We start from the raw sequence: 23336 nt of genomic DNA on the forward strand, positions 1-23336 counted from the left end.
GTGTGGGTCCCTCAGAGATGTCACCTGGTGTTTGCTGCCATGTGCTAACTGAAGCTGGCAGCCAGAGAAAGGGCAGGTATGTGCTCAAGATGAATGTCTGCATTTATATGCACAAATAAATGTGTAGCCTGTGGCAAAGTCAGTCCCTGGTGTTCAATAATAAACAAGATTCCAGAAGTTAGTGTATGCATAGAAATCTGCTTCCTTTTCAGCAGGCTGCTCTTTATTTTTGGTGGTGCCCATCACCATAACTTACCAGAGCATGCGTGTCATGTCCAGCCCTGGAGTAAGGAGGGAGTAGCCAAGCCCCATTGATGTGAAATGTTGTTTGTATTGCACCAGCAATGAGCATGTCCCAAGAGTGTCTTTAAAAGAGTTCAGATTTAGTCATTTCCTTCCCACATGCCTCAGACACTTCATTTTCAGAGTGGTTTGGGTGATGTCACTTTAACAAAGTGTCAGGCCTTTCAGTGAAGTTCAGTTGCACCAAGTCCTGTGTGTTGCACTGTCACTGAGACTGAAAAGGGTGACATGCTGAAGACATTGAAAAAGGAGGATTCTACTTAGAAAGCAGGACAGGAAAAAAACAAGCAGAGCCTTTTAAAGAGCTAATGTTAGAGAAGGCACCTTCTTCCTCTGCTGCCTTTGTGGCTTTCAGTAGGAATAGCTTTCAGCAGGAATAGCGAGCAGGGCTGCTCAGTGCAGAGTCTGTCACTCACCTAGAGTAACAGGCAAGTGGAGAAGGAGTTTCTGAAAGCCCCAAATGGCTCAGGAGATGACTCATGCTGGAGCAGATTGTTTCCTAAATTCCAGATGAAATTACTTTGCATATTCCCTGACTCAGGCAGGAGAGTGCTTGCAATTACAAGGCTCTGCCCGGTGCCTTCAGCACAGACCCAGATAACACCTCTTGGCCATGTTGCTGCTGACAGCAGGGAGATGCCAGTGGGCTGTGCTGAAAGTCTTGGCTGCTGCTTTTTCCCCATTTGGTCTTTTTCACTGAGGCCAAAAGAAGGTTTTTCAGTGCTGGCAAAAAGATAATGGGTTTTGGTTCTCCACCTGACTGCAAAGATTTCAATAAGGCAGGCTTTCAGCCCTGTCTGATGGGTGTCTGTCAGGAGGCCGTCATCCTGTGTTTTCAGTACTTAAAGTGTTGATCCCAGTGCCCCTACCAAAGCAGTCTTGGAAACCAATTTGGAACAGTGTTATGGGGGAAAAATTGGAGTTGCCAGCTTGCATATCATCTAGCTAATAATCTGCCACACAACTCAAAGAGCACTGCCTATGTCCTTCAGCCACACACCCTGGAAAAAGTATCAGGGCAGTGGAATATGAGAAAACCAAATTAGGAAAGGAGTAGATAGGAAGTGATAAATACATGAGCAAAGAAAATCTGGCCAGTGAACATTAGAGAGGAAGCTGAATGTGAGCTCGTGCATTGAATCCTGGAGAAAACAGCAGTCATCATCATAATCATCATCAGATTCAGCTACAAACAGTGAAGGTCACCCTAAACTGTGTTGGCAGGCTGTACCTGAAGGTGCTTTCCCAGTAAGTTCTATGGAAGCTGTAGACTTTGCTGTATCTCAGAAAATTAATCTACGTCAAGCTGTTGGTATCAGTGCAAACTTTAGATTCGCATCCTTCAAATTCTCAAATTTGTGTATTCACTAGGGAACAGGGACCAACACCCTCCAAACTGGTGTTCACCATGCTTTGGCCTGTGCGGGTCTGTGGGACTTAACCCTTAAAAAATTCATCCGTTTGTATTCAGAACAAACTGCATGTCCACGGACATCTGATCTAGAGCCAGTTTCCTGCACAAATGTGGGGAGAAAGTCCCTCAGTAGCTGTTACAGGTCCTCCAGAGGCTGTGCCTGTCCTCCTGCTACAGACTGTCTCTTTTTTTCCTTCCTAGATTGAGGAGGAGATGCTGGCGTTGCAGAACGAGCGCACCGAGCGGATACGAAGCCTGCTGGAGCGTCAAGCTCGCGAGATCGAAGCCTTTGACTCAGAAAGCATGAGGCTAGGTTTTAGTAATATGGTTCTTTCTAATCTCTCCCCCGAGGCGTTCAGCCACAGCTACCCGGGAGCTTCTGGCTGGTCCCACAATCCTACTGGGGGTGCAGGACCTCACTGGGGTCATCCCATGGGTGGCCCACCACAAGCTTGGGGCCATCCAATGCAAGGTGGACCCCAGCCATGGGGTCACCCCTCGGGGCCCATGCAGGGGGTACCTCGAAGTAGTGCTATAGGGGTCCGCAACAGCCCCCAGGCTCTGAGGCGGACAGCTTCTGGGGGACGGACGGAGCAGGGCATGAGCAGGAGCACAAGTGTTACTTCACAAATATCCAATGGTTCACACATGTCTTATACATAACTTAAACAATAACTGAGGGTGGCAATTCCACTGGAGCTGTCTGCCAACAGAAACTGCCTACAGACACCAGCCCAGCAGCCTCCTCAGTGCGGTGCTGACGTGTGGAAGCTGGGTGCACATGGAATATTGTATTCATTTTGTAAAGCATTACGTTTTGTGTTTACTAACTGGGATGTCATAGTACTTGGCTGCAGGGTTTGGGGGGTGGATTTTGGTTTTTTTTGTTCTGTTGTTGGTTTTTTTTGGTTGGTTTTTTTTTGTTTTGTTTTGGTTTTTTTTTTTTTACTTTTTGGAGGGGTCTTGGGAGGGCGTCTGAGATATATATGCAATTAGTCAGAAGAGTTGGCTGGTGGTCATCACACTGACAGGACAGAAGGGCCTCAGACTGCCCTCATCGTGCCATCCATGTAGGAAGTCTGAGGGAGAATGGAGACCTCCTCCCGTGTCCATAAATTTCGATCTGCCACCCTGCAAAAACCAGGCGAGCTGCCTTTAAACCATCATCCAGGGGAGGAACAGCTGGATCTTCTGTTCCATTTTTATTTGTCATTAAATTGGATACATTTCTAGGGTATTGCCTCTGCCAAGAGGCGTTTTCAAAGAGTTGTAGGTGAGGAAGAAAGTGAGAAGAGAGGCCAAGAGACACCAGGGCTCAACAGGGCCCTTCTACCCAAGTGCCCGCTCCGTGTTGTGTATGAAGTGATGTTCTCTCAGAAGGCACTGGTCAGCTTCCCGAGAACTCTGTAGGTAAACCTGTCTGGAAGGGAACAAGCTAGGAATGTTTGAAATTGTCTGTCTGCTTTGGCACTCCCTGACTGTGCTGCTGGTAGCTCAGATGAGGTTGGGCAGAGGAGCGTAAGTAATGCACTTGTACAGCTAATACTGTGACATCTCATTTTAGCTAAGCATCAGAATAATTCTTGGAGCCCAGTGTAGTCCTTTTTGCTCCATTCAGAAATGTTTAGACTTTCAGCCAATCAGTCTCAAATGCCAGAGGTGTTTTGAAGGATGCCATAGTTACAAAATGCCATTGATCAGGTTTTTCATTATTACACTACATCCACCAATTTATTACCTTTTTGGCTTGTTGCAATTTCCTGTTTACATGTAGCGTGTAGCCAACTGTTGAAATGTTTAGTTGCCATGGTGTACCAGGAGGAGCTGAGCCAATGACTCTTTCCCAGCTGATGACTAACCCACATCACCACTGTAGGTCTTGCTGCATGTGAGGCTCCTTTTTTATTATTTTCATTGCTGCAATACTTCACAACTTTTACAGTCCCGTGAGATGCTGTGATATTTTGGCAGCGTATCACACCATGTGAGAAGGCACTACTTCCAGAGGGCTCATTGGACCTGCTGTACTACTGAAAGGAAGCAAAGGAGGTTATGAAATCCATACAGTGATAAAAGGTCAGGGAGTCTCATAACTGAATGACTTTGTGGCATCACGTCATCCCTTCGTGCTGGGAACCAGAGATGCCCCCGTGCTGTCGTGCCAGTGCCAGGACAGTCCGGGTCAGCCAGGACTGGGAAGAGCAGGTAGATAAAGTTTGGTTTGAGGCAAAGATTTCCGTCTTGGGGACTGACCAGCCAGGGTTCTTTGTAAATGTTTTTCCTTGCACACTAATCATCTTGAAGAAAACACTAGCTGCTAACTCTAGGATTTGCCTTTAATATGTTTATAGGGCTCAAAAGCGAGGTTTTCCGAATGTGTTTGTCCATGTGACATATTTATATAGTAAATAGTGTCTCGCTGCTGTTCAGTACTCGAGAGGGCGGCGTTCTTTCTTTAGCTAAATTAACATCCACTCCCAATCCTTTACTCTCTGCCAGTGTCCGGTGAATCCAGCTGGGATTTCTAGCATCTTGACATAGCGTATCACTCTAATTGAAGATGGGAACTCTACCAAAACATGTTTGAGCAGCCCCTTAGTAAGGAGTTTTGTAGTACTAACAGTTGACAGAAGCCTGGGATGAGGTGTGGGTCCCATGGAGGTGCCTCTGGATGCTCCTGGGGGCAAATGGTGACTGTGAATTTTCCTGTCCTTTCCTCTGGTATGTTTGTATGTGGAATTGGATGTTTTGGGGTCACTCTTTTGCATTGCAGTGTTGTTGAAATGCAGCAAAACTCATTTAGGAAGGGTACCTGTGTTTTCCTAGGTTTGGAAGGACAGACAAAACCAAAATGAAAGGCCAAAATTATATTGGGGTTCACCATGTGAGTGTGGAGGGTGTGCCCAGAGCATGGTGCTAACACAGCATTTTGAGTTCAGCTCCTCTATCCCAAACAGCAGCAGCTACAGTGGGGACAGGCTATACCTGCAAGTTCAGTGGGTCCATTCTCCTGCTTCTGTTACGGTTTGAATTTGGTCAAAGTCTCTGGCTTAAATTGAGCTACTTCAACAGAATTCTCTCAACACATCTCTTTGTGTAATGTCAAGCATGACTGAATGCTGAATCCAAATGATGGCTATCCCATATTGGCTTTTTTGTATTCAAAAAGAATTGTGTAGTAACCATTTTTACATGTATATCATGTGCAGACCTGGACTATTCCAACAAGTTAATATTTTAATTAAAATAGTTTGCAAAAACTGATTCAGATCAACTGGTCTAAATGTGTGTGTCCCTGTGTGTACGTGGGGGAAGAAAAGCTGTCCCAAAACTGCCTGATCTCGAGAGGAAGCACCTCATTACACAGCTGTAGCCAGAGGAACTCAGGGTTAGGCTGTGCCTTGGAGGTATTTGAGGAGGCCCTTGGTGTTCAGAATTTTAATGTATCTCGGGTTTATTTCTGAGATACATGAACAACTGTGCACTAGAGAGATGCAAACACTCTCTGAATCAGTTTGCAAACTCTTATTTTTAAAAGTAAAGCATTTTAAAAGTGAGGCCATTGCTCTATGTTGTACTCATTGCAGTCATGCCCTAACTTTGGTTTTAAAATTACTGTAATCTGTAAATTGTGGAAACTACTCCAGTACCTCAGCAAAGATGTTTTCTTGCATCTCTTATGTTTATATTTAACACTGGGGAACTCTTTTGTGTGGACTACTTTGCAAACTTTATTGCGGTATTATCAAATCACCAGCTTGACCCCTGAAATCTCTTTTCTGTGGTTATTTTTCTCTCCCCTCTGCAAAGACCTGGAGTTCTGGTGTAGCTTAGCCCAGAGATGGAAAAAAGTAGCCAGCCTTTTTACCTCTTTCTGATTCAAATTTCCTTTGATTTTATTTAAAATCAGTGAAAGGGACCACATTTCCCTTGTTTTCCATGGTCCCAGGGAGCCAGCAGCCGCCTCTCCCTTCCATGTTGAACGTTACGTGCTTTCTTCCTTGGATGCAGCACTGAAATGGAGGCCACAGCTCTGTTTCACCTGCATTCCCTCCAAGCCTGTGAGCTTCAAAGAGGTTGAACAACTAAATACGTGGTGTGATACCAAACTTTCCACAGAAAAATTCCCTGCAGCCATTACTTGCCTGGCTTGGGGCCAGGCTGGCATCACTCCGTGTCCCACCCAGTCCTCCCTCGCCGGAAGAACGGGCACTGCACACTCGCTGTGACCTGCACGGGGGTACAGCCAGGGCCATCCTGGGGCTGTGCTCTTGTTTAAACCCCCAGGACCCCTCACCTCCAGGCTCCCAGCCCCTCGACCCTGCTTACGTGCCATTTCTTGAGAGGCAATAAATCCTATCGTACCACTGTCTACCATTACTCTGTTGAATACGCACATCTCTCTGGATATATATATGGTATCTCATTTGTATATATTTATATACTCTGTATGTATGTGTGTGTGGGTATAGGTGCACACACACCTCATGCTGTGCATTTCTGTCAGGGAACTTCAGTTCTGCTGTTCTTTAGCGCTCCTGTTTGTGAGCAAAAGCAACCCCTCAGCAGGGCTCTCAGGGCGAGAGCACGGATGTGGCACAGGCTGTGCTAGGGCTGAACCCTCGCTGAAGTGCAGCCCTGCTAATTGCAGCTTGCTTTTTCTGGGGCATGAGAGGGTAGGTAGCTGCTGCGGGTGTGCTGTGAAGGAGAGGGAGTTCCCTGAGGGTACCAGAAAGTCAGAAGGCAGCAGAGAAGAAAACCAGATGGTTTAGCGATAGGCAAGCAGTGGAGGCAATGTAGGGATCTGCTGGGGAGGCGGCGAGTGGGCCGGTGAAGTGCTCAGCAGGCTGAGCTCAGAGTCCCCAGCTGCGTCTCGCCACGAAAGATCACAAGCCCGGCACGGTCTTGGCTCGCTGCACCGGCACTGGCTTTTGGCATTCCTGAGGTGGAGCCGCCGCTAGCTCTGAACACTGACTGCCTTGGCGTGTGTCTGATACCTGGAGGTTCTTAGGTTGTGTGGAGGGGCAAAAGAGAACCTAAATTGGAAGATTTCAAGTACACGTGTGTGTACAGTCTGTACATCCATATATACACACAGAGATGCTCTTGGTTCATTCTTTATTCTGCTTAGGCCTGTGTGCTTTGTCACTCAAGTCCAGCCAGCAGCGGACAGTCTCGCTCCTCTCCTGGGTGCTTGCTCTGCAGTTCCAGTAAATCTTGCCCTGGTCTTTCTCATAGTAAAGGGGCGAGTGCCATGCTGGACGCCACCAGCTCCTCAAGCTGTGAAGAGCCTTCTGACCTTCTCCTTTGTCCTCTACAGACCCCATCTTAGGGAGGCATTTGACAGTTCCGGGGATAAGCAGTTCTCACAGGTGTCAGGTCACTCATTTCCCCCAAGGACACCCCGCCAGCTCAGCAGAATGCCGACCCTGGGCTCTCTTTGTGCTGCCAGAGAATTCAGAGGCAATATTCCCCCTGTCCCTTTTGGAAGGTCTCTTGCAAGTTTTTTAGGAGGGACTCAGGGTTGGTTGGGTCATTCTTATTGTTTCCCAAGGAGTAGTGTTGTCTGTAGCTGTGCTCCTGCCTGTAGGATGTTCCCACCCCAGTGCTGGCCAGCAGTGAGCCCAGAGCTACGTGCCAAGGACAGAGGAGCGGTGGATACCCAGGCAGGGATGCCGGTCACCGTCCCTCTGCTATGGTTGTTTGAGTTTGCACTTTTACGAATCGATTGAGCCAGAGTCTTCTGAGGAATACATATGTGAGGCTCTTTGGAGGGTTGGGGCTTGCTGTTTACAGCCAGAAAATAAGAAAACCTGATAGATCTAGTTGTTTTAGTAAACATCACCCCACCAGGGAGCGGTGGCGGCAGATAACCCAGGTTCCTGTTGCACAATGAGGTTCAGCCAGGTGGGGCTGTGATGCTGCCTGCTGCATCCCTGCCCCTTGTCCGGGGGAAGGAGAGCCCTTTGTCAGCTAGAGAGGAACTTAGTAAATTCGATTTGCCGGCAAACAAGCACCTTAACCACTGAGCTGTGGGTCTCGATACTTGCACTGCACCTGAAGGCTCCCTAGCCGGGAGAAGGCAGTTCGGTACATGACCATTGGCTCTGCGCCTGCCTGGCATCCTCAAAACATCCTTAAGCCATGTCCTAGGGAGAAATAAGACCCCAATATCAGCTCCCGCTCTCCTTGCTTTCTCTGAGTGCACACAGTGAGACCAGGAACCAGGAGGGCCGAGCGTTGCCCCCACGGATGTGAACAACCCCTGGGGGGAAACTTCCCCCCATCTCGCCCCTCTGGCCCCCTGCCCCGCTCCCCACCCTTGAGTACGGGTACCTCAGAACATGCACAGTTTGAATTTTCACTGACAATTAGTTTAATTATTGTCAGTGAAAAGAATTGTAATTATCTGTAAATATGTAGTTAACAAATTGACCTAGTTTCTGTATTTTTTAAGTTTTTGTACTAAAATTTATAGATACAGTATGTGCCAGCTAGCAAAAAGCTACTGTAATTGCCAGTCGTAGTTCAGCATGCACCTAATCCCCGAGACTTGTCCAGTGATGCTGTAAGGAATTTATGCGTAAATATTGCGAGCTGGGGAGACCAACAGTCATGGGCTTTCAGCCTCCAGCCTCCGGCTGGGTCTTCCCTGATGGCTGTGTGGAATCCCCTTCCCTTGGGCGTCATGTGCCGCACGGAGGGCAGTGCGAGGGACAGAGCGGTGGCTTCGAGCTTGCTCTGGAGCTGAACTCAATGGGAACCAAGTTCAGGTTCTTCGCTGCAGTTTAATACCGGCTTGTGACTATGGTTTTCAATCTCTCTAGAAATGATCTGTTTTTCCCCGTCCAACTGCTTTTGTCTTAAACCCGAGTTAATCTAAATCTACTGGAGGAAAAAAAACAAAAACAAAAACAACAAAACAAAAAAAGACTTTGATTTGAGATCGTTGCCTGCTTTTAGTGCCAGGATCACACATTTCTATGGCAACTCTGAGCTCAGCGGAGTGCAGAAATCAGTGCAGGGTTGTTGACAAGCTGAAGTCGGCAGCCGCTGCCTCTGCACGGCTCCGGCAGAGCCCGACTGTGGCTGGTGGCAGCTCCGAGGGCGAGTTTGGGGGTGCAGTGCGGTGCCTTGGGGGGGTCCCGGTGTCCCTGCCCCACTACAGCTGGCTTGCCCAGCAAGACCTGCTGCTGAGTGAGGGGTGGGCTCCTAGGAATGGTCAGGATCTGTGCTCCGTGTCCTGTGGCAGAGGCAAGCCTGTGAGTCCATAGCTGTGCTGAGCATCCCGGGAAGCTGCGAGCAGAGGAGTTTGAGCGCCGGTGAGGCCGTGCTCTCCGGGTCTGGTTGTCCTGGAGGTTGTAGGGAATGGGAGCTTGTAAGCATTCAAGGATCAGAGAAGGAGAGGCAGACATGCACGTACGGGTTTGGCTTTTGGCAAGCAAACCACCCGCTTCCTTTCTTCTTCAGCTTTTCTTCCCTCCTAACCCCCCGTAGCTCTTCCCCCTGCTTGCTTGGAACAGGAACATTTTTTTTTACCTGCCTAGAAACAGCTAAAAGATGGGGGGGCAGCCCTGATGTAAATAATTAACATTGCAAAGTGAAGTGTGTATAACATAAAAGGCTACAGCCCTTTGGTGACTTGTAAATGCTTTGAGAAGGTTGTGGTAAGATGTGGAGGGGGCCAAGCGACCTGCCCGGCCCCGCAGCCATCGCTGCCCCACCTGCCACCGCGGGGCCGGGGGGTCAGGACGGGATGGGGGGACACCCCGGGCCCCTCGGCCATGGGACCCCCCCCTCGGTGTAGTGGATGGGAGGGTAGCGTAACGTGTGTAATACGGATAGGAGAAGCTGTGTGAGGTGTGTATAGTGTATATTTTTTAAAAATAGCTTGCTTGTGTTGTGAAGATTTTAAAGACAAACTTGAGAATTCTAGCCTAACTATTAACACAAGTTTAACATCAGTTACCCCACTGGGTTCAGAGCCTCTTGAATGTATATTCCTTTTTGTAACCTAAATGACCTATTCTTCTACCAGTCAGCCAGACATCCTATTTATATTTTTAATTTTATATATTACTTTCCATTTGTTTTCATTATTTCCAGCATGTTTCTGGGTTTTGGTTTTTTGGGTTTTTTTTTGGGGGGGGGAGGGTTGTTTCTTTTTGCACAAGAATTGTGTGAAGTCAAGGAAATGTTAACTCAAACCTGGTATTTTCCAACCTGTCCCCCCTTCCCTTCCTCTCCTCCACCCCTGTTGTGTTTTTTTTTTTCTTTCTTCCGCCAACAGTTTGGGATTTTTCTGGGCTGGGATGCAGTGGGTGGGAGGAGGGGATGGCTCTTTTCCATTTGCAGCTTTTGTGCAAATGCCAGGTCTTTTTGCCAGTCAACTAAAAAAATGCTTCACTTGCTGGTTGCTTTAAAAAGGAAAAAAAAAAAAAAAGTTTAAATAAAAAAAACAAAAATGTAACCTTATCAGTGCGATGTAGACCCCAGCGGGAGGAGGGGAAGTGCACACCTGTAGCCACACACCTCTGGCTTTGGCTGCAAAACAAAAGCAAACCATTCCTGGTGAGGAGGTGACCACAGGGCAGCTGCTGCCCGACCCCGTGGAGGGGTTGCCGGGCACGAGCTCCGTGTGCGGCCGGGCTCGGAGCCGTGCTGGGAGCGCCATGCCTTGGGCTTGCTCTTCCCCCTCGGCGTCCGCCTGTTCATGTGCACAAACCCAAGAGCTGCCTGCTGATGACAGCAAAGCTGTTGCTGCTTTTCCTCTCCTCCTCCTCTTCCTCCTCTCCCCCTCCCCAAGGAGGTCCAGCTCCCCAAAACAAGAGCTCGCCCAGCGCCCGGCCCCAGCGCCATGGCTGTTTGCTCTGGGGCATCATCCAGGTATGGCCAAGCCCGGCTGGCGCCGTGCTGTGCCACAGAGCATTAGATAGAAAAAAACACACACATATCTGCTGTTTTACTATGAACACTGGTCTGAGGTTTCCAGGCTCAGCACCACGGTGATGGGCCACGAAGGATTTAACCAGGGGAATTAAACTCCTTCTTGCTTCCGTGTCTGGTAGCACCAGCTGGTATGAGTGAATCTACAGGTGTGCGTTTTCCTTCTTGTAGAAAATGCCACGAGCACTAACTGGTAAGGCTTAATGTACAGTATATTGTCAGTATTCTGGTATTCTTCTGGTTCAACATACATTATAGCTCATATATAACCTGTATTAATTGTATAGATTGTGCATTTAAAGCTGTTACCAAGTTGTCAGAAAATAAGAGAAGAGAAAAAAAATAAGGTCATATGTAATATTTTGTTTGTAAGTATCCTTTGTATCATAGCAAAGGAAATGTTAAAAAAAAAAAATCAACTGTAATAAAGTAATTTTAGTACACGGAGTGTCTGCCTGCCTTTGTGAGACCCTGGCCCAGGGAAGCTACCGCGTGTAGGACCTCTGCCAGGTGAACACGGGGGGCTCAACCGGGAGACCCCCCCACCTGCGGGGCCGCGGCAGCCCCTTCCTCCTCTCCTCCGTCCGTAGGAACTCGGCCATGGCCCTGAAATATTCCAGCACGGCCTCGTGGGCCCAGCAGCGCCCCGGCCCCCGCCGGGGGAAGCCGCAGTGCCCCCCGTGCGGGGTGAGCAGCAGGAAGAAGTAGGGGCTGCTGCGGAAGAGCTCCCTGGGCAGGCTCTGGGCCGGGGGGCCGCGCACGGGGTCGTCGGCGCTGCAGAGGCACAGCACCGGCACCGCCGCCTCATCCGCGTCGCGCAGGGGCTCGTTGCGCTCCCAGTAGCTCTCCCAGCTGGTGGGGCGGCTCCGAGTCCGGCAGAAGAGAGTTTCCTCCAGCTCCCGCAGCGAGCGGCTGCCCAGGAGCCTGTCCATGTCCACCACCTCGGCCAGGGCCCCTGCGTACCTGCGGGGATGGGGCGGCCACCGTGGGCTTGGGGGTGCCACCAGGGGCACTGGGGACGCTGCTGGGGACTTCAGGGATGTTGCCATGGGCAGGGGGTGCATGGGGATGCTGCCTGGGATGGAGACCACAGGGAATGAGGGGCATGCTGCCATGAGGGTGTAGGATCATAGGGATGACACTTGGAGCTGGGGGCTATAGGAATGCTGCCATGGGGGTGCCACCAAGTAGTGTGCCCGTGTCGAGGCTTCTCGATAGTCCTGGCCCTGCATGCAAGGGAATAGGGGCGACCTCGACAGCCGTAACCCCAGAGTGGCTTAGGAGGCCCATCCCAGCCCCTTGCCAGGGATCCTGGAGGGTCCCCACAGCACAGCCCGGGTGCCATGACAACGGGAGACAGCCGGCACTCCCACTTCGTTACCGTGACAGCAGCATTTGCAGTGGGAATCAGGAAATAGGGAGGGGGGAGACTCTCTGCTGCCCACTCCCCAGTACCCCATTCCTGCAGTAAGCACTGCACCTTGCTGCACCCATCTGGGATTTGCTGCAGCTTCACCTGGTCACCTGTTTGCCCCTATGTTTTGGGGTTTACCTGCATTCTTCTGGCCCCCATTTGGCAACCTGCATGGTCCCTTTGCCCCCACAGGCTCTCAGCACCACCCAGTGAAGTGCCCACTTGCTCAAAGCCTTGGCCCAGGACAATTTGTCTCCTGTCTCAGTCAGTGCTTGGCCCACTCGAGCCTGGCTGTGTTGGGCAATAGGGAACCCAGATCCCTTGGAAAGGGACAGCAGTAGGCACAGCCCCCCGCCCAGCTGTGGGTTTGGCATCACAGGCCCCCCCCATGGCCAATGGGAGGGTCAGGTCCTGCTGGGGACAAGGGGCAGTGCAGGGAGAGGGGCCAGCCCCACTCACCCCTCACAGTCCAGAACCACACAGGGGCTTCACCCCCCCCCCCCCCAGGGGTGACAGATCTCCCAGCTCAGGAACCCCAAGATGCTGCTGCAGCCCCAGCCGCGCTAGGGACACATGTGGTGGCCCAACTGGCCCCATGGCAGCTGGCTCCAGGCAGGTGTTCATTAACCAGCACGTTTTGCTGCCCTCAGCATCTCTGCCCCTGCACTGGGGCTCCCGGTATCAGCAGCAGCACCCACCCCATGCACACCCCCAGGGATGACCGAGGGGTTCCCGGGGTACCCCCGTCCACCTCCCCAAGCCCAAGGGACTGCACTGACCTGCTCAATCCCTGCTTGAGGTGGAGGAGCAGCGGCCACTCGTAAAGCCAGGGCATCCCGGCTTCAAACCAGTCCCGGCCACGGAAGATGGGGGAGAGGCAGGCGGCGGCGGCCAGGCGGCTGGAGGAGCCGCTCTCGCCCAGGTAGGCGAGCAGCAGCCCCGAGCCCGAGCCCTCGCTGACGGCCAGCAGAGAGGCAGAGGGGTGCCGGCACCGCAGGTAGGTCACAGCCTCCCGCAGGTCCCCGGGATCCCCGAAGGGCTGGAGCCGGGGGGTGGTGAGGGGGCAGCCGTTGTGGCCCCGGCGGTTGAAGATGACGGGGATGAAGCCCCGCTCCAGCGCCCGCAGCCCCAGCTGCAGCAGCCCCCCCGTCACCTTCCCGGCAGCGTTGGGGATGAGCAGCAGCACTGGGCTGGAGATCCCCCCCCCGCCACCCGCAGCCCCCCACGGCCCCACCAGCCAGTCCAGGGCCACCAGCCCAGCGTCGGGCAGCTGCAGGAGCTCACGGGCCACCGCCGGCTCCAGCTCAGGCGGCTGCAGGAGCTGCCACAGCATCTGGAGCTGGGGCCAGCACGGCCACGGCCAGCGTCCCCCCCGCAGCGCCGCTGAGCGCCCCAAGCTCCGCACCAGGTGCTGGGCCAGAGCCGAGGGCTTGCACAGCAGCCGGCAGTGCCCCGAGCCCTCCTCGGCCATGAAGGGGATCCCCTCCTCCTTCTCCTCCTCTCCCAGGTCTCCAGGTATTCCCAGCCTCCCTGCCCAAAGGCACCAAACCAGCAGGCCCAGACCCAGGAGCACCGCGGCTGCGGCCACCAAACCCTCCGGGGACAGCATGGAGGCGGCAGGAGCTCCAGCCGGCAGCCCCGATGGTCGGCGGGTTCACAGAGCGACGGCGGGGCCGTGCTGGGAAAGCCCGGCCCCGGGGCTGGGCAAACAGCAGGGCTGTGCCGGGGATGGCGTGAGCGGCCAGCAGGGCCAAGGGGACTGGGTGAAACGGGAGGGACACGTGGCCAAGCCCTGCCTGGTGCCGGAGAGATTGAACCCCCTGCAGCCACGGACCCTCCACGGGCACAGGAGCCGGGGGCCGGGCGCCCGTGCAATGCTCACACCTTTATTGATACAAATGTACAAGGACACATCTTACAGTGGGGAGTGCGCCCCGGCACGGGGCAGGACGCCCGGGGAGGGGTTCAGGACGCCCGGGGAGGGGGGGCCCACGGGCGCCCCAGTCCAGTGTAATGCCGTGGGTGGCCTCGGGGGTACCGGCCACCCAGAGAGGGGCTTTGTGGGGGGTGGGGGTACAAGGCCACCGCCGCCACGGACAGCTACAGAGGCTATGTACAGGATAAGTTAGGCGCGTGCTGCGGAGTGGGCAGGGGGCTGTACAGGGGGACGCAGGCACCTACCCCGCAGGCTGAGCACCAGCTCCTTGATGGTGCGGGGGGCACGAGGAACCCCGCACCCCGGCTCCCCAAAAAGGCCACTAGCAGCCACGCTCGCCCCAGGTGCCGGCTGCTGCCGGAGGGAAGGGAGACACGGAGAGTGTGGGGACCTGGGGACACGGGGGGACATGGGCTGGCGCTCACTGCTTCTTCTCACGAGTGGTGATAGTGACCAGCTGCTTGGCGGCCTTGGCAATGTCGTAGGCACACTGGATGACCTGCTGGGTCAGGAGCTGGTAGTCCACGGTGGCGCCGGGCTCGGGGGGCACGGTCTTGCGGCACTCGCTCTGCAGCCGGTAGGCGCTGGCGTTGAGCAGCCGCAGGGAGCTCCGCACCGTCTCCAGTGCTGGTTTCTGTGGCAGAGCACAGCGTCAGAACCTATGCTCAGGGGACTGACAGCGTCTGGTGGGGATCACAACCACCCCAGGGACACACTGCTCCTCCTACCTTAGGGAAGAGCGATGCCATCTCTGTCACAGCCGAGTGGATCTTCTCTGAGCAGGGCACGAAGCTGGGGGCAAGGAAAAAGGGTGAGCAAAGCGGAGGACAGCGGCTCCTGACCATGGAGAGTGACAAGGCACGGCCCCACCCCTGGTCTGGGTGTCCAGAAGGACCCTGAGGCTGTGCCCCAGTCCTACCTGTCATGCTTGGACTCTTGTGCTGCCCGCAGCAGCTCCTGGATATTCTTGGTGACCTGCTCAGTTTTGAGGATGACATCCTCTGTGCTGGGCAGGCCAGGGTCCAGCTCCCCGTCCAGCGGGTCCAGCTCATGGGGGAAATCCTCATCCTTGCTCAGATCCCCAAACCGCTTCCCCTCCATGCTGCAGGGACCAACCAAGCGCCCAGGGTCAGTATCAGTCCCCTGTCCCTGTGTCCCCAAGTACCCTGGTGCAGCCCCCAGCCCCAGCACTCACCTAATCAGAACCTCACCAGCCTGTGTGTTGTCATAGTCACTGTCAGTGCCGCTGCCGTGCCGGTCCAGCTTGCTCTGGTGGGGAGAGGAGCAGTGTCAAGCCCTGCCCAGCCCCACACAGGGCCGGAGTCTCCCCACCCCAAGAGTTGCTTCCCCTCCGTGATACGTCACCATGTGTCGGGCACCATCGGGCGGGCAGGAGAGCAGTGGGGAGGATGGAGGGAAGGGCACTGAGGAGGCAGATGGACCTTTCCGGATCTGGAGGGGGAAAAGAGGGGAAGTCCATGCTGAACCGGGTGGAGAAGGGTGTGGAGCCGACCCTGGTGACGTGCAGGGGAGGACGAGCACAGGGGACACCGCCACCCTGCATGCAGGAACATCCCGCAGCTGCCATTCCCTGGGGAGGTCCCCGGCCTGACCCAGAGGGGTGCAGGGCGGTGGGGGGACAGGACATCCCCAAAGGCCACATCCTGGGAAGGCAACAGCCACCATGTCCCATGCAGGAGCCGCCCCCGCTGCGGCCCCCTTACCCGGTACACGCTGGCCGGGATGTGCATGGAGTACAGAGCCTCGTCCTCCACCTCCTGGCGACACACGAAAGGTTACGGCCCCGCGGGGACGGGCCCCAGCACCCTGCGGGGCTGGGGGGACTGCTGCAGCCCAAAACCCTCCCACCCACCCCAGCGCACTCACGCCGGGGCTGAAGGGCTGGAGCCGTGTCACCAGCTCCTCCACCGGCTGCCCGAAGGGTTTCAGCGCCGAGCCCGGCTCGTACATGGAGAAGGCCTGGCGGTCCCGGCGGTGTGGGGGGGCCGTGCCCGGCGGGTGCCCGTGCTCCGGCCGCTCGCTGGGGGCCGGGGTTGGGTGCGTGGGACCAGTCTGCTGCCGGATCTGCGTGTTCTCTGCCTGCAGCTTGTGGATCTGCACCCGGGAGAAGGGGAAAGCCATCAGCAAGGAAGGGGGGGGACACTGAGGAGGGGAGTCCCGCTGGCTCCACACCCACCTCGCGCTGCAGCCGGCGCAGCTCATCGCTCAGGCTGTTGTTCACCTTCATCAGTTGCTGCACCTTGGCCTCAGAGGCAGCCAGAGCCTTCTTCACCTCCAGGTACTCCTGCAGCGTGATGGGGCCATCTGACAGGTCGGAGGAGTCCATGCTCTGCAGGGAGAGGAGCTCAGCGCTAGGATCCCAGAGCCGGGGGTCTGGGGGTGGTCCAGGCTGGGGCCCAGGCTCACCCTGGCACGGTTGTTGCGGGAGGCGTTGCGCAGCAGCTCCTGGTCCGTGTCCTCGTCAGAGGCAACGCTGTCGTAGTCGTGCTGGTCGTCCAGGTCACTCTGGCTCCGCAGAGAGTAGTCGAGGGCGTCTGGGGGAGGGCACGGTGGGTGCTGAGCACAGGGCAGGGGGGAGTGCTCAGCCCCACCTCGCTGCCCTTCGTGCCTCACCTGTGGGGCTCAGCAGACTCTTCCCTTGCTGCCGGCGCTTGGCTTCCCCGAGGATGTCAATGAGCAAGGTGGCAAACTCCCTGGCATTGAACCTGGCCAGCTTTTGCCGGCCCTGGGGGCAAGAGGGGGAAAAAGTGGATGAAGCAGGGGTCTGGGTGCACAGGGGGGTCGTGTGGCCTAGAGGGGGCCTCACCTGGTTGCGCGTGGCTGAGTACTCGGGGTTGACAGGGAGGAAGGGGACGGCGCTGCGCTCTGTCACCAGTGTGCTGTGGTTCTGCGTCGTCAGCCAGACTGCAGGAAGGCACCTGGTGTCAGACCCCCGGGACACAGGGGCTGGACTCCTCCGGACAAGCCGGCTGCAGGGCCCGGAGCCGGCAGGACGCAGGCGCGGGCGCAGGGCCAGCCTGCTGGGGTTGGGAGCGGAGCCTGGCCAGGCTGACGGGAATCACCTCCCCCAGCCACCCAGCACGGCTGGGGTCCCCCCATGACCCCCAAACAGGACCCCCTCATGCTCTTCACCCTTTCAGGCACCAGTTCAGCACCCTAGAGCTGGTGAGAAGATAGTTTGACCTGTCTGCTGGCACCCAACCCGCCACAGAAACTGGACAGCCCCCACCCTGTCACCCCCCAGATCAGGGGCACCACTGCAGGCTGAGCCCCCATCCCTGGGGGATCCCGGCACCCACCTCCAGCAGCACCCCAGCCCGGGCACCCAGCGGCGGCCCCTTGCGCTGAGCAAACCCTCCCGGCCGGAGGAATGAAGAAGGAGGGGCCTGCGGTCCCGGCAGACGCATCCAGATCGGGGAGGGGAGCGCAGGGCAGAGCCGCGGCCCCGCCGGCTGCTCCTCCCCGCGCCGTGTCGCCCGCCCCGGCCCCGGGGGGTTGCACCCCGCGGCCCCCGCTCACCCGCGTCGTTCTCCCGACGGTCCACCTCATCGTACACGTCCATGGCCAGCTCCTCGAAGAGGCGGTTGCTGAGCTGGAGCAGTACAGGGGACAGTGTCAGGCGGGATGAGAGGAGAAGGCGGGACACCCCCCGGCCCTGCCCTGGCCCCCACTCACTCACCGCCTGCAGCTTCTTCTTGGCTGCCTTGGCCAGCTCAGAGAGGTCCAGGCTGGGGGGCACGGGGACGGGGGAAACAAAAAGTGGGGGTTATTCCTGGCCTCTTCCCATCAAAACAGTCCCCAGCTGCACCCCAACAAGACAGGGATCCCCCCACCTCAGGCATCGGGGGCTTCACCAAGCAGGGCTGGCAGGCAGGCACAGGGGGATGAGGTGGCAGGGGGCGAGCAGGACCCCCCTCCCCGAGTGCCCCCCAGGTGCCAGGCTGGGCCGAGCGGCCAGGGCTGCAGGGGGGGACCATGCCAGCAGCATGGGGGGCCCCCCGAGCCGAGAGCCGAGCGGACAATACCTCTGTGCCATGCACTTTGGGCGCACCCTGCGCTCCGGAGAAGGCAGCGGAGGGAAGAACAGGATAAAGGCGGACGTTAAACGCGCGGGCACGCCGACCCCACGCCCCCCAGGGATGCTCCAGTGACCGGGGTCCCCCCCTCAGCCCAGCGGGGATGCTGGGGGGGACATGGGACAGGGCAGCGGGGCCAGGGGTGCCAGGCACTCACCTGTCAGCCATCTGCGGGATGATGTAGTGCCCATTCTTGTGGTCTGCACAAAGAGAGGGGAGGTGAGCAGGGCCACGTGGTCCCCCCAGGGCAACCCCCTCACCCCAAGAGCCCCTCACTCACCCGGCTTCCTGCCGCAGAGGTAGAAGGCCAGCCGGTCAGTCAGCTCGTACTGGCACTCCACCAGCCGCTCCGCCAGCTCGTGCTGGGCTGCCTGCCTGTGGGAGGGCCGGCAGGGGTGATGCCCACCCTAGGTGGGGGTGCAGGCGGGGGTGACCCCCTTCCCTGCTCTCACCTGGCATAATCAATGGGGGTCCGGCCGTTCACATCGGGCGCCCCAGGGTCGGCACCATAGACCACCAGCAGCTCTGCCTGCAGGATCTGCCCGGCCTTGGCAGCCACGTGCAGTGGTGTGGTGCCCTTCTCCTGTGGGCATGGGCAGCATCAGCCCCGCAGCCTGCATGTGGCATGGCGGCTCCAGGACCCCCCTGGGCCCCACACCACCTCTGGGGTCCCCGAGCCCCACCAGAGCTCACCGGGTGGAAGAAGTTGGCCTGGGCACCCAGCGAGAGCAGGCGCAGGCAGGTCTCCAGGTTGCCCGTCCGCACGCTCGAGTGCAATTGCTGCAGAGGAGAGAGCTGGTAACGGGTGGATCTGACCCCACTGCCACAGAGGGGTCCCTGAGCCCCCACCCCACCTTGCTGAGGTCCTTGGCAGTGACACCATCATCATCCCGGCAGGGCAGCTTGTGGACGAAGGCCAGCATCTGGTACTTGGCACGGATGAACTCTGACTTGGTGGGGCTGGGGGTGGGCAGCGAATTTTGGGGTGAGGAGGGGATTCCCAGCCAGTGCTGACCCCCTCCCCACAGCACAGGGGGCACTTACTGCACTTTGTCCTGGGGGTTTGCCTTCCGGCGCCCACTCTGCACCTGCGCTGGATCCAGCAGCGAGTGCTCCCAGATGGAGTTGGCCCCGTTGCTCGCCAAGGTGTGTACCATCTGCAGAGGACAGGCAGGGCCCAGTGGGCACGGGGGTCCCGGTGTGCATCTCCCCACATTCCAGTGTCCCCAGCACGCACCTGGAGCAGGGTGGCGGGCCAGGGGCTGTGGCGCAGGTGCTTGACGATGGAGATGTGGCGGCCCAGGCTGCGGTGCACGCTGCAGCACTCGTCGCAGATGAGCACCCCGCGGTTGATCGACGCCCAGCCAGGGTCTGGGGGTGCCATGGGGCTGTCAGCAGGGTGTCCCCTCCCCATGAGGTCCCCTCCCCATGCATCCATCCAGCAGGGGGGATGTGTTGCCACAGCAACTATTTCCCAGGAGATGGAGAGGGGCTCAGCCCATCACCAGGGGAAACCCACGGGTTTCCCATAGCAACCACCAGCCAAAAGGGGGGCAGGGTTTGGCCCCCCACCATGAGGAGGACAGCTGGTGGCAGGGATGATGCCAGCATACTCTGATCAGGGGCACCCTGGCTCACTGCGAAGTCACTCAACCCCGGAGCCCCTGGCTGGGTGTTTGGGGGGTCCTGGATGGGGGCAGTGTGCCCCACAATGGGTGGGCACCCCCAGTCCATGGGCTCCTACGTAGGGTTGTCACCAGCTCTGCAGCCTCAGCACCCCAGCACAGCCGGCCCACAGGACGCCCCAGCTCAGGGGCAGGTGCTGTGGCCCCCCAGGCTGCCGTGCCCCTCCAGCCCCGCCGCTGGCCCCGGCCTGCCGGACTGGAGCCCTTTGTGTCCCCGCCGGGAACAAAGGGCCGTTTGAGCAGCCGCGCTGGCCCCGCGCTGGCACCAGCCCCGGCACCCGCGGGGGCACTGATCCCAGCCAGGCAGCAGCTCCCCACGCCTGCACCCCAAAAACGGGTCCTGGGGACGAGGGGTCCGGCCCCGTGGTGTGGCCATTGAGCTGCAGCTGTTCACAGCAGCTTGAGGACAGGATTTGAGGACCCCCGCTGGGTCACAGCCCCACGCTCCGGGGAAATGCAGCCAGGCTCGGGGTGACGATGCTGAATCGCTCCCAGGTGTCCCCTCTGCCGGGCACGACGGGGCAGTCCGGCCATCCTCTGCCCAGCCCCACCACCTCCCCTTGTTTCTGTAGGTCCTACACAAACACCACACTGTCCCACGGGAGGGGCAGCCCCAAGCCCGAGGATACAGGGCCTGGAGGGGGGGTGGCCGCACTGGCCTGCCCGATGGCCCTGAGGGGGGGGACTCACAGGGAGAGGGAGGAAGGCAGGCAGTCAGCCAAGCCTCCCCCACTTCCTTCCTCCCTACAGGGTCCCAGACCCCTCCCCACGCACCCCCACCAGAGCCCTGGTGACACCGTTTTGAGGGGCACGGCATCCTGCCATGCTGCAGTGCCCCGGGGCCGGGGTGGGGTGGCCGGGGGGAGTGGTGGCCTCCCCAGCCTGGCAGCCCCGCGCACGCAGATGGCAGCGCCTTGGCAGCCGGTGCGGCGGCATCTGTGCCTTCGCACCCGCTGCCCACGGCCACCGCCGGGAACAGGACGCTCCGTGCGGGGGGAGCCGGCCCGCGGCCCCCCAGCCGGGTGGATCCGGGGTATCCCTGGGGCAACAGCCCCTCCTGCTCTAGGACAGCTGGGATGTGGTGGGATGCGAGTGGGCACTGCAGCAGCTCGGGGAGCGCTTGCACAGGGACACCCCAAACCCTGGGAGGATCCCGGAGTCCAAGGGAGCTCCCAGCACCCCAATCCCTGCATCGGGCTGACACCGGGACCCCCAGCACTCGGCCCCGCACTGGTGATGGCAGGGCTGGGGCCAGCCGGCATCCCTGCATGGGGCCAAGGGAGGGCGGGCAGAGGGATCAGAGCACCCCACGGGCACCACCCCCCCCCATGCAGGGCCAGGCAGCGCATCCCCGGCAGCGACAGCGGGTGCTCCCAGCGCGCTAGGAAACGGCCTCTGGACTTTATAACTCATTTCCTCCCATGGCTGCCAGGCGATAAGAGATTGGAAGAAACCGGTTTCCATTTCCCCTGGCCGCAGCAGGGAGACCCGGCACCGCCCCGGGAACCCCTGGACCCCCGCTTGCCCGCCGGCACGGGGGATGCCTGGAGGCAGGGCAGCCTTTCGCCCACGCGTGCCGACAGCTCTCCTGGCAGGATCCGGCCATTGGCACGTGGCCGGAATAATTTCGGCACAGCCTTGGCCCGCGGGCAGCTTTCCGGGGCTGGCTCGGAGACCCGTTCATTCATTGCCGTGGGGCCACCTGCACCGGCTACGGGCAGGTTTGGGGTCCGGCCCTACCGTGGGCAGGGTTTAGGGGGCCAAACCCACCGTGACGCCCACAGCGTAGGGGCTGTGGGCACCGGCACCGCCGGGGACGGGAATGGTCTTGCCCAGGCTCGGCTCCGGCTTGCAGCGCGGCGGCCGCCCGGCCCACCCAGCCGGCACCGCCAAGCCCGGATCCGGCTGGGGGTGGGTGCTGGCTGTGGGGTGCAGAAGGGTGTCCCCCACCATTCTGCCTTTTACAGGGTCACCAGCACAGCCGGCACCGACCGGCGCGTCCCCAGCCTGTGCCAGCAGCCCCCGCGCTGGGGTGAGAAAGCTGTGGGTGGTGCAGGGGGGCGGGGGGGAACGCGGGGTGCGCTGGAGCGGCACGGAGGAGGGCATGCGGGGGTATCGGGGTTGTGTCTGGAGCGCATTAGGGTATTCCGGGAGGCGAAAAGGGGGTGCACCGAGGGGGTCATGAGTTTCATCAAGGCGTTTCACCGGGGGCACATCAGAGGGTTCCTGGGGGCAGACGGGGGACTCAGTGCGGCTCCCCTGGGTGTGCAGAGTGGGGCGCAGAAAGGAATAACCAGGGCGATCCTGGGGGCACTCGGGGAGGGTGCAAAGGGGTCTCGGTGTGCGGTGTCGAAGGAAATGCCAAAGGGGTCACGGGGAGCAGTCCGGGGGCAAACACCTCGGGGTACAGAGGGGGCTGGCGGGGGTGCGGGGACGCCGTGGGGCGCAGAGGGGGCTCTCGGCGGCGCGGGGGGCGCGCCGGGCGGGCTCCGGGGGCAGCAGGAGGCGCGGGGGGGGCTGGCGGGGCCGTGCCGGTGCCGATGCGGGGGGGCCCTTACCTGGGGCGCTGCAGTCGGCGCACACCTCTGCCCGCGGCGCCTTCCGGGACATCCTCAGCGGCGAGGCGGGCCCGGGCCCGGGCCTCTGCGCCAGCGTGGGGCGGCGGCGGCGCCCCCGGACCCGCCGGGGGAGCGGCGGCGGGGAAGGGGGTGGGGGCCGGGCGGCGGGGCGGGGGCGGCGGGGCCCGGGGCGGCGGGGCCGGGGGCTGCCGGCTGCTCCCAGCGCCCGGCGGCTCCGCAGGAAGCGGCGCAGGCCCGGCCCCGGCGGAGGAGGGGCCGCACCGCCCCCGCCCCGCCACCGGCAGCGCTGCCGCGGCCGCCCCGCACCGGCACCGGCACCGCCCCGCGCTCGCAGCCGCACCCGAACCCGCACCCGCGCCGGCACCGCCCCGCACCGGGACACGCACCGGCACCGCCCCCGCTCCGCACAGGGACCCGGACCCGCACACCGATTCGCACGGGCACCGGCACCGCTCCACAGCCGCGCCGGCGCCGCCCCCGACCCGCACCCGCACCTGCAAACGGCCCCCGGACAGCCCGGTCCCGCCACCGGGCCCGGGCACCTCACCCGGGCACCTGCTGGGCATCAGCCCTGCCCTTGCTCTGCTCCTGATGCCGGCCGTCCCCTAATCCTGACCCCCGTGCCCGTCCTCGGTGCATTCCCGGTCCCATTTTCAGCCCCGAGCACTGTCCGGGTCCTGCTCCCAGCCCTTGGCCTGTTTATCCTGGAGGGACAAGCACTGGTCCCATTCCTATTCCAGGTCCTGTGTAACCCAGTCCCAGCCCAGGCCACTCCCAAATTGCTTCAGTCCTCCTCTGGACACTCGTTCTGGATCCGGCCGCAGTCATGGGGCACCTCCAGCCGTTTTCCCAATGCCACTTCTGACACTGTGCACCCCAGGGCACACCCATTCTCCAGGACACTGGGCTGGGCCACACGCCCCTTAGGGTGCTCAACAGGGGATTTTGGGGGTAGGTGGAGG

The 23336-nt window shown here is 58.8% G+C and overlaps 3 protein-coding genes across 8 annotated transcripts in view; 1 reads left to right on the plus strand and 2 right to left on the minus strand.

Annotated features, from left to right (window-relative positions):
- Positions 1 to 10182, plus strand: part of TAOK1 (TAO kinase 1) — a 68930-nt gene extending 58748 nt beyond the window's left edge. For all 3 annotated transcript variants that reach the window (XM_066201868.1, XM_066201867.1, XM_066201869.1), the window contains exon 20: positions 1919 to 10182. In XM_066201868.1, coding sequence (XP_066057965.1) covers positions 1919 to 2380 — 462 coding nt within the window. In that variant the 3' untranslated portion in view covers positions 2381 to 10182. The remainder of the gene's footprint in view (positions 1 to 1918) is intronic.
- A 685-nt stretch (positions 10183 to 10867) lies between these two features.
- ABHD15 (abhydrolase domain containing 15) lies at positions 10868 to 13686 on the minus strand. Its single transcript, XM_066201870.1, has 2 exons — positions 12857 to 13686; positions 10868 to 11626 (listed from the first exon to the last, which is right to left on the minus strand). Exons 1-2 carry the CDS (start codon positions 13684 to 13686, stop codon positions 11149 to 11151), a joined length of 1308 nt encoding a protein of 435 aa, XP_066057967.1. The 3' UTR covers positions 10868 to 11148.
- Positions 13687 to 13935: 249 nt separating this feature from the next.
- Positions 13936 to 22479, minus strand: GIT1 (GIT ArfGAP 1). Of its 4 annotated transcripts, XM_066201948.1 has the most exons (22): positions 22354 to 22479; positions 19348 to 19481; positions 19155 to 19267; positions 18965 to 19070; positions 18804 to 18890; positions 18563 to 18693; positions 18391 to 18485; positions 18268 to 18310; positions 18060 to 18086; positions 17714 to 17762; positions 17554 to 17626; positions 16841 to 16938; positions 16648 to 16759; positions 16441 to 16568; positions 16211 to 16363; positions 15901 to 16128; positions 15738 to 15791; positions 15379 to 15465; positions 15209 to 15282; positions 14933 to 15115; positions 14742 to 14805; positions 13936 to 14647 (listed from the first exon to the last, which is right to left on the minus strand). In XM_066201948.1, the coding sequence occupies exons 1-22, from the start codon at positions 22403 to 22405 to the stop codon at positions 14435 to 14437; spliced, it is 2304 nt and encodes a 767-aa protein (XP_066058045.1). In that variant the 5' UTR covers positions 22406 to 22479; the 3' UTR covers positions 13936 to 14434. The 4 variants fall into 4 exon arrangements, with proteins under 4 accessions (XP_066058045.1, XP_066058046.1, XP_066058047.1 ...); XM_066201949.1 differs by lacking the exon at positions 18060 to 18086; XM_066201950.1 differs by lacking the exon at positions 15738 to 15791.
- Between the last annotated feature and the right edge of the window lie 857 nt (positions 22480 to 23336).

This window comes from Chamaea fasciata, unplaced genomic scaffold (genome assembly GCF_029207755.1).
Source record: "Chamaea fasciata isolate MVZ Bird 193981 ecotype frontalis unplaced genomic scaffold, bChaFas1.0.hap1 SCAF_21, whole genome shotgun sequence".
NCBI classification, from domain to species: domain Eukaryota; kingdom Metazoa; phylum Chordata; class Aves; order Passeriformes; family Sylviidae; genus Chamaea; species Chamaea fasciata.